At 43.3% G+C, this 10,002-nt stretch overlaps 1 protein-coding gene across 4 annotated transcripts in view; it reads left to right on the top strand.

Moving 5' to 3' along the window:
• LOC146547665 (vang-like protein 1) overlaps positions 1-7,458 on the top strand; it is a 76,309-nt gene extending 68,851 nt beyond the window's left edge. For 3 of the 4 annotated variants that reach the window (XM_085263864.1, XM_085263868.1, XM_085263867.1), the window contains 4 exons: positions 4-164; positions 3,993-4,140; positions 4,233-4,467; positions 4,801-7,458. In XM_085263864.1, the coding sequence (XP_085119990.1) occupies positions 4-164; positions 3,993-4,140; positions 4,233-4,467; positions 4,801-5,061 (805 nt within the window). In that variant the 3' untranslated portion in view covers positions 5,062-7,458. The remainder of the gene's footprint in view (positions 1-3; positions 165-3,992; positions 4,141-4,232; positions 4,468-4,800) is intronic. The other variant, XM_085263865.1, reaches the window with a different exon arrangement.
• Positions 7,459-10,002: the final 2,544 nt, after the last annotated feature.

Below are 10,002 nucleotides of genomic sequence, written 5' to 3'. Positions count from 1 at the left end.
CAGTATTCAGCGGGCAGCTCTGGCCATCATAGAGCACTACTACTGTGACTTTCCGGTTCATAACCCAGCGCTGCTTTCTGCCTCCAAGTCCCGCGCTGCCAAGCATCTGGCTGGCCTCAAGGTGTACAATGTGGATGGTGAGTTCCCAGCAGCCCCTGCTGAGGGTGAGTGGGATGCTTCATGTCTTCAGTGATTTTGGTTGTTCTTTGTGCTCTGGGGTGGTGGAGTCTCAGAGGTCTGCTTTTCCTTCCTTATACTGATCTGTTTGGGCAAACTGTGTGTTTTACTTATTACAACTATCTGTTCAACAAACTGATTATTGTTCAGTCTTTAAAATGCTCACAGACACTGAATATTTCCCTGTTTTCAGACTGACCCACAGCTCAGATCTTTTATCCTGTCTTCCTTCTCTCACCCCAACTAGTCACAACAGATGGCCCCGCCCCTCCCTGAGCCTGGTTCTGCTGGAGATTTCTTCCTGTTAAAAGGGAGTTTTTCCTTCCCACTGTCGCCAAAGTGCTTGCTCATAGGGGGTCATATGATTGTTGGGTTTTTCTCTGTATGTATTATTGTAGGGTCTACCTTACAATATAAAGCGCCTTGAGGCAACTGATGTTGTGATTTGGTGCTGTATAAATAAAACTGACTATAAAAATTGAATTGAATTGAAATCTATAGATTTAAATAGGATTTTGACATTTAAGAATCAGTGACATTCGGTAAATGAGTGATTAGACACCAAAACTGTTTCTCAATTCTTGTTAGTTTAAATGATGTGGATTAGTTATCTCATATTCAGATTTGTAGTTTGACCACTGACCCTTTTTAAACAACATGTATTTGATATTTGAATTGCCATAATGCCTTTAAACTCCAAGGATTCATATTCGCGCGTTGCCTTTTTTTGGGTCCAACATTTAAACGCAACATTTTTAGCTAAAAAAGACAAAAAAAAGTCTCCAAATCTTCTCATTTGAAAACTTTAACAGCAAGTTTGTCTAATGTTTTGCTTAAAAAGAATCCGCCTCAACTGTGATCCAGTCTTCAGGGTCATGTTGATTGTCTGGTCACAATTTCCCACACTACATAATGAGATATGACTTGTTTTGTTTAATGACAGAGCAGCAAGAGTCAGACTGAGAAAACCAGCAAATGTCCAACATTTGTTCCAGTTAATTAGGCTTATTCGCTTAAATGGTTCTGGTCTGTTTATGACAATTAAATTAAATATGGCTGTCTCTAATTATATTTAATATAATATCTGCCAATATTTTGCCCTCATTTCAATGTAATGTGACCACTTAACTGGCAGAATAAATACATCTTTAACACCATTACACAGAGGCCACATTGTTTTTGAGTTAACTGTTAGAAACTGCGTTTTTGTGTAGCAGTCGTTCGCTCCAAATGACATTTCAAGTCTCTGCAGGTCGAATCTCCTTAGCTGTGCTGGAATGTGCTAAAACATATAACTGCCTGGAAGGAAGAAAATTGATCTGCAGTCTTGGCATAATTAGAAAATTGACCAGTGTAGTATAAAGCACAGGTGATTTGTAGCTGATGTGTTACAACATGCAAAAAAAGTGTGGCTATCTATATCGCCCCGGGCGCACCTTCTGGAGCAGGTGGAGTGTTTTAAACTTGCTCTTCTCTCTGTGTTTTTCCTCACACTGACGCTAACCCGTTAAGACATCTTTAAAGCTAAACTGAAAGCCTACCTGTTGGACAGTAAGTAAATGCAACACTGCCACCAATAAAAGTACCCTCACAGCCTGCTGGTGCTCGCTTTAAACAAAGATATTCCTTCAATGTACTTGAAATGAAAAGCCCCCACCTCCCCCACCCCACTTCCACCCACTCCTATTCTCTCTTTGCATGCCACAGGTTGATGAAAAAGTTCAGCGTTGTCCTTACAACAGCTGGCAGAATGCAACACAAACCCTCGATTAAATTATTGCAGTCCCTTAAGTGTACTCAAGCTTCACTTAAGTGCACTAACTCGACTCCCACCTCTCGGTTTGGTGTTTTATTTTCCTGCCATTTATTTCCCTCCTTTCTTCCTCCTCCTCTCAAATGTTCGTGGGAGGCGTTGACGGAGATGGCTGATAAATCAATAGCTATTACAACACCAGTATTCTCATTTCTCTCTCGAGCCTCATCCTCCTTCATTTTCCTCCCGCAGCAGCTGCTCGGGGACCCCTCCGTCGCTCTCATCGCTCTCTTGTCTTGAGCTTTTACTTCCTACTTCTTGCTTTCTGCGGCCACACTGCTACTGTAATAAATAATTCTGACTCAGGGACAGACGATAATCATTTCTTAATGAAAAACTGGTGAAGCTCTGAGCACAAAACAGCCGTAATACTCGATTAGACTGCGTCCAAATGGCTTCGGGTGAGCTTTGTGATTCCTGGAACAACATTTTAACTGTGTTGTTTAGTCAGCTCAAGTTTCTGTGACTGAACTACCAAATCAAAGAAGCGGAGTGAAATACAGTCACCGCTGTTACAGGTATTTCCTGTTGCAGTCATGAGTAATGGTGCCACTCTTTCAGGCAGCATTAAAAGTCTGATCTGCGTTTTGGATCGTCGTCCCACTTTCTTGTCTGATTGTATGACACATTCCTGAATCTGGAATATTCTCATTTCTGTACATGCAATGCTTCCTAATATCCATCGCCCCAGCGCTCCCCATTTCTTAACAGTTGGCGACAGTTCTGCTTCATCTACATGCAGCCTAACATTGCTCAGACTTTAAAGAAAAGCTCTTTTTAAGCACGGCTGTTAACAAGATTAGTATCATTTTCACTTGAAAAGTCCACACAGCATTTCATGTGTCCACAGGTACCTAAGCAGTTACACACAATGACACTGTGTGAATAGTACAGGTGGGACTCACCACACATGAGATTCATGATTTTCAACATTTTGTGATACGTACATCTGTTAATATTATTTCACTGATGTAGCTTTAAACTGTGAACTGGTTGTAAACAGGATGTACGATCATGTGGTGTGGCCTTATGACTTCACAGTGTCGGAGAATTCCCAAGTTTATTTGTAAATTTGTGGCTTTAATCTCACAAATCCTTCTCCTAAACTATGAACCCCACTGCTCGGCTCGGTTTGTATTTGTTTTTGTTTTTTTCCAGTATCAGTGCCCCTGAGAAACCATCATACTCCAGATTATTATTGTTCACACCAATGAATTTTCACATTTGAGAGATACAGTCTTGAACTATTGAAGACCCTCTAGACTACTTTTACTTCCACTCGACTTCTAACCGACACGTGTTTCTGTTGTAAGTGTGTCTCGTAGAGTTATTTGAAATCTTCCGTACAGAAAGCGCCACATGGCAAATTCCAAGTGCACCTTCCTTCCCCTGACATTTAGTGTAACGTTTCCCGCCCGTAAACCTCATGTCAGTGCAGTGATGCCAGGAGCAGAGTTGGGAGGGGGGGTCCATGAATTATTCTGTTCATGCTCGATCCCTGCCCCGCATTAATAATTCGCCAGCGCTGCCATCTTTTAACCTGCATTAACATCAGGCGGGGTTCATCAGCCGCCTCCAATTTCTAATTCTAAAAATGTAAACTTTTGAAGTTGCCCGAGACCCTCATTTAATTGCACTCCCCGTACCTCCTGAAGGCAGAGTAATGGAAGTGTTTGCATATCAATGGCCCGTACATGGGGGAAGGAATGTGTTTTGGATTTTCCACTGATGACATCGCTCGGAACAATAAAAAATTCAGACTTTGTGCGGCTCTTCTTGTCAGCTTCTGGGGTTTTAAGTGTTGCAGGTGATAAAAGGAAATGGACTGAGGTTTATGTGCATTAATAATCTCCCCCCTTCACTCTAACAGCAGCTTGTTCTCTCACATTGCACTCTGTGTCATCACCAAAGATTTCTTTCTTCCTTCACCGGCCGCTACCACCTGTGAACACTCTCATACATGCGTTTAACCCTTCCCGTCAATCTGATTTTGCCGCGGCAGGTCCCGGAAACAACGCAGCAGCGGGAATCGCCCATTCTCAGTCCAGAGCGATGATCGCAGCTGCCGCCCGCCGCAGAGACACCAGCCACAACGAGCTGTACTACGAAGAGGCCGAGCACGAGAGGCGCGTCCGCAAACGCAGAGCACGGTGAGTCGGTCAGATCAAAACGCGTTTCAAGCAGTAAAACACAAAAGCCTGCTGTTATTGAAACTGCTGTTGTTTGCTGTTTCCCCTCCCAGGCTGGTGGTGGCAGTAGAGGAAGCGTTTACACACATTAAGCGCATGCAGGAGGAAGAGCAGAAAAAAGCACCTGGGGATGTTATGGACCCTCGAGAAGCAGCACAAGCCATCTTCCCATCCATGGCTCGGGCTCTGCAGAAGTACCTGAGGACCACCAAGCAACAGCACTGCCACAGCATGGAGAGCATCCAGCAACACCTGGCCTTCTGCATCACCAACAACATGACGCCCAAGGTCAGTCCTGTGACCTCTACACACGGCATTCGGCCTTTCTTTGGGGGTCATTTCAGTGAATTATATTTATATAGTGTCAAATAAGGTAACGAACCTACAAGGAAAACAGAGAGAAAAACCCCAACAATCATATGACACACTACGACCAAGCAAAAGTGGGAAGGAAAAGCTCAATTTTAACAGGAAGAAACCTTCAGCAAAACCAAGCTCAGGGAGGGGCCATCTGATAAAGACAGGACACAACATGCTGTGGAAGAAGGCCAGAGATTAATAATAACTAATATTTAAATGCATTTTTATAATATAATGGTTTCATACTTCCTTCTTTTCCAGGCGTTCCTTGAGAGCTACCTGACTCCAGGTCCAACCGTTCAGTACAGCCGGGACTTCTGGCGAGCCCGTCAGTGGACGCTGATCAGCGAGGCGTCAGTCACCAGCGGCCTGAAAGACGGCACCATCTTCCTGCTCAAATGTGTGGACTTTAGCCTGGTGGTGACATCCAAGAAGATCCCCTACATCCAGATGTCCGAGGAGTACATCGATCCCAAATCACACAAGTTTGTCCTGCGGCTACAGTCGGAAACATCTGTGTAGGACGCCAGATGTTTTATTTTTATTTCACACCCTGTTGCTCTCCAATATTTTCATTTTGGGTTTTGCAGTTTTCAATTTTTACTTTTTTAAAAATATATTATATATGAATCTAGCTATCGCACACGTTTGAATATATTGATCTTTTATTGTTGATAAAATCGAAAAAAGAAGAGTTGCAGCAGGATTTTTGCTCACTGGATTCTGGACGCGGTTGAGTGCACATGCTCTGTGTGTGTGTGTGTGTGTGTGTGTGTGTGTGTGTGTGTGTGTGTGTGTGTGTGTGTGTGTGTGTGTGCGTGTGTGTGTGTGCGCGTGTGTGTGTGATGTAATTTTGTGTCAAAACAATCACCCCTTCAAACAAGATGGGAACAAGTAGCATTTAAAGGTTGACATCTCCACAGAGAGCAGTTTTTGTGTTGGATTTCCATGAGACGGACAGAGTAACAGGAGGAAAGTGTGTTGTTTTGTTGTTTTGTGTACACTTGGAAGTATTTGAATATTTTTGGACACCAAAAAAAATAAATGGACTTATATATACAAGAATGAAACAACTTCAGTTTCAGCATTAAATGCACATTCACATGACGGTGGGAATGATCTCAGTCTGCACATAAAGGAAGAGGCACGCCTCCTCAACACTTTTTCCTGACAGCTGAGACGTCACACTCCACCGTGTCCATCCTGTGGCGTGCGGCCCACGCCCTTGAGCGCTAATTTTAGCAGCCAAAGTTGGGACTCTTTGAGTTGTTTTCAGTTCCTCTCCAGGTGCAACGGAGCACAAATCTGAAACCTTTCCACTCCAGTCAGGAGCGACGCAAGCGTGCCGTGTTTGAACACCAGGGTGAACTTGGCATGAACCGGATAATAGGAGACGCACTGAGATGGACACGTGCCCAAAAACATTTGCCCTGCCTCAGCGGTTCGGTAACCTTCTCAGGGCTTTCATGTCGCCCACATCTGCCTGACGTGATGGAAGGGGAAGGCAGCGGGAAAGAGAGACCCAGCCATCATGTTGGAATTAAAAAGTACTACTGATTTCTCCAGACTTTGGGTTACAAAGCAGATGTATTCATTGTGTGTACATTCTCCTTTAGACCTCAGTCTTCAAATAATGGTTGAAGTTACAGGTAACAACTCTCCCACCTGGCGTGAGGTGGGCGTTAAGTTACCATTGTGTCCATTTTCACAGCACTGACCCTCCTTTTTCTAAACTACTGTCTGCAAACACTCCACGTTTCCTTTGTTTTGTTTGGGTTTTGACATATGTATGCACACGTGGTGCAAGTATGCACCTTTTACCTTTAACTTACCCCTGCTGCAATGCTTTTAATTTGAAAATTCAAGAGAAAATGTTAAATTTTCTTCCTCTGTAGTGAAGTGAAAACAGACATTAATGCTTAATTTGCAAGATGAGCAACTAAACAACTGGCTTAAACAAACAGCAACATGTAAAGTCTGATTCCATCTTTCAGGGCTCACAGGGTTTCATTATGTATGATGATAAATCACCAGAGTCTTTATCAGCAGTGAGAGCTGCGGCAGCAGGGCGGAACCTCCTTCCCAACTGGACTGTCTGGTTTTCCTTTACTGCCTCGTCTCACCCCTGTTGTCTGACAATTCCCTCGAGGTCAGTCCTTTCATGGAAGGCTCAGAAGGGATTCTCTCGCCTGCTGAATGGGTTTACACCGGCAGGCCAGAAAAATACAGTTAAATGAAGTTAAAATGACACGTGTCTGTTCCTCTGTTACTGTCGAAACTGATAATACTGATCTGGTAAAATCACCAAAGAGAGGGGGAGAAAAAGAAGAGTCGCACTGAGCACGCTCAAGAAGACATGCAAGCAGTATAGCTTTGCCTGAGAGCAAGGTTGTCCCCTACTGCCCCCTGGTGATGCAACACAGCATTGTCACTGCATCTTTTCAGACAAAAAGAAAAAAACTACTGGTAATTTTATACTATAATTATTTCACTGTAAACAAAATGTTAAAACACCTGCAAAAAAGTCAGATACGTGCTGTTTTCTGTGTGACACGTCCACAGCAAATCTTTTTTCTTTTCTTTTTTTAAATTTTAAACACGTGTCATTGGTCAGATTTTGTACCAACTAACTAAACTTTGTATGATCCTGATGTGATGGTGCCTCCTGTTTTTAAACTGTATCTATTTATGTAAGCGTGTGTGTGTTTGTGTGTGTGCCATTCCAGTTCACACAACCAGCCCCAACCCGACCCCCTCCTCCACCATCTGTCACACTGCTGCCAAGTTACAGTCCTCTGTCATGGATTGGTTTCTGATGGGCGGTTTTCTGATAATGAACGTGACGTTGCAATGTAAGATGTGTTTCGATCTCACAGCGTTAGCGTTTGTAGAAAAAAATAAATCATTTTTATGAACATTTGTAAAGCTGCTGAGTACTGGGCTGCTCTTTTTACTTCCAGGATTACCTTAAGTGTTTGTGACGTGTCGAGGTAACCCAGGATTACGCCATCACAGTTCACACTCACTCTAACTTTTTTTTTTGTTAGATTTTTCCAGCAAACACATCACAGCCTGCTGTCCAACTCTACACCATGGCGATCCATTTTTAAATGTTCCCAGTTGTAGTCTTTTTTCCTTTCTTATCTCCATTTCTCACAAACTAACAAGTCTTCTGTTCACATCATCGCTATCTCCATATGCACTCGTTCGATGCCCTGGCTGTATGCTCGCTAACACTCTATTCTGTCGTTGCAAATTAAGCGGCCGGTCGTGCTTAGTGACACGCCTGAGCAAAATATCATCTTTTTTGGCCATATTTTGGTGGCTTTTTGTTGTTATGGAGCTCAGCGGTAATTGGCTTGCCGTCAGCCTGTCAGAGCGGCGCAGCCGGCCCTTGTGGGTAAATGAATGTCAATGTCGCTGTCCAGTGCTGAAAACGAACAACCTCATCCCTCCGTGAGCCCCGGGTGCAAGGCCGCCTGTCGGAACTCATCTGTCCTTGGCTTAATCCCCCTCCCGTACCCACCTGCTCCATTGCAGAACCTGGGTGAGAAGGAAGAGACATTGGTAGAGAGGAAAATGAGGAGCATTTGCATCTAAATGGAATGTTTTCTTCCCTTCATTTCTCTCGCTCTCACTTTTGTGTAATGGCTTGGTTATGTGTAGATGGAGACATGAGAGTAAATCCCCTCTTACGTCTTGTAGCTTTGATTTTGAACAGAAATCTGCACCTTAATTCATCTTACTCCTGTCTTTTCTTTGTTCTTTGCTGTTTTTATTGAACCTTAGTCAGTGTGATTTTGTAATTCCTCCTCTCCTGGAAGAAAGGAGAGAAATCGATCTTGTCCTTCATTTGGTCAGTCTTCATGTAAAACCCCATCACATCTGATATTCACAGCGACTTTGTCACCATAAAGCACTCGCACAGCATCCAACACTTACACCAATACCATGACTAGCTGTTTCTCATCACGAGAGAGTATGACATGTCTAGTTGCCCCAGGGTCATGTTTTAAATGCGCACACACTTGAATGTTTCTCATCACCTGGCATAGATTAACTGCAAATCCCCCATCATGATACAAACATCCTGTTGACACACTACATCACATCCTCCTCCAGGGGAATAACGAGTCTTGCACGGCCTTGTATTATTAATTCATGCCTAGACTTACAGTTTCATCAGGACTCTGTCCAATCCTCATGCAGCTCGTCGGACCCCAGAGTGCCGCGTTTGAGCCTGTCTCACCCTGATTCTTTCACCTCCGACCTCCCCCAGCTTCCAGCGTCCAGGTCCCTACTCACATTAGGAGGCATAACAATACTTAATTATTTACCAGTGTTTGAATAATTCAAGGTGAAACACCCATTTACTGGCTGAGAAAATGTGCCAATCTGATCTGTCCTGGGAATAAGTAAGGACTTCCTTAATGAGGGTGAGAAGGGAATGAAGATACTCACAGGGTTCACTTTTTTTTTTTTTTTGATGCACAGTGTATATCACTATATGTCATGTGTGTGTGTGTATATGTATGTATGTATGTATGTATGTATGTATGTATGTATGTATGTGTGTATATATATATATATATATATATATATATATATATATATATATATATATATATATATGCATATGCCTTCAGAGAGTAAGTGAAGTCAGCTGAATGGGAAGAACAAGATCCAGGCAATTAACACTTATGCCCTGCTGGGATAATAACTAGCCCAAAGGAGGAAATAGAAGCCACTGACATCAGGACAGGACACGCATGAAGGGTTTCATCCCAAGTCCAACATTCTAAGACTGTAGGCTAAGCAGAAGGAAGAAGTGTCAGAACCACACAAAGATCCATGAGTACATCAGGAAGATGGTCACAGCTGGTCATGGGCTTAGTGAATACATCAGGCAACAGAAAGCCAAAAAAGAAGAGAAGCAAGGAGAAGAAGCGTCATGGAAGGATGGGCCCTTGCAGGACATAAACCACCAGCAGAGAGAAGAAATGGCTGATATCAAAAAGTGTACCAATGTCTGGACAAAGTGGGACTGAAAAACAGCACAGAGGCAATAATCATGTCAGCACAGGAACAAGTTCTAAGCACAAGATTGATAGAGGCTGGGGTTTACTACACCAAGACCCAGGTGCACATTGTGTGAAGATCCAGTTCAGACAGGATACAGAAGGGTGGAAGATGCTAACAGGCAACCAAGTGGTTAGCATAGTATACAGAAACATCTGTAAAAATGGGAGACGCCCCCTAGGGTGGTTAAGAATGACTGCGTCCTGTGAGACTTCCAGATACAGACAAACTAATGATGGCTAACCAGCTGGACCAAACCAGGACCCTCAAGCTCCCAGGCCTCTGGTAGAGGACACAACTTTGAAGGATATGCATGTGTTTGCATGTTTGAGGCAAATCTTATATTTATAAAATAATATTAACACATTGAGTCACAAGAAACAG

This window comes from Mchenga conophoros, linkage group LG23 (assembly GCF_057382185.1).
Source record: "Mchenga conophoros isolate Kocher_MC1m ecotype Shallow Benthic linkage group LG23, M_conophoros_male_GT1.1, whole genome shotgun sequence".
Classification (NCBI taxonomy): domain Eukaryota; kingdom Metazoa; phylum Chordata; class Actinopteri; order Cichliformes; family Cichlidae; genus Mchenga; species Mchenga conophoros.
This window is presented reverse-complemented; position numbering and strand designations above follow the sequence as displayed.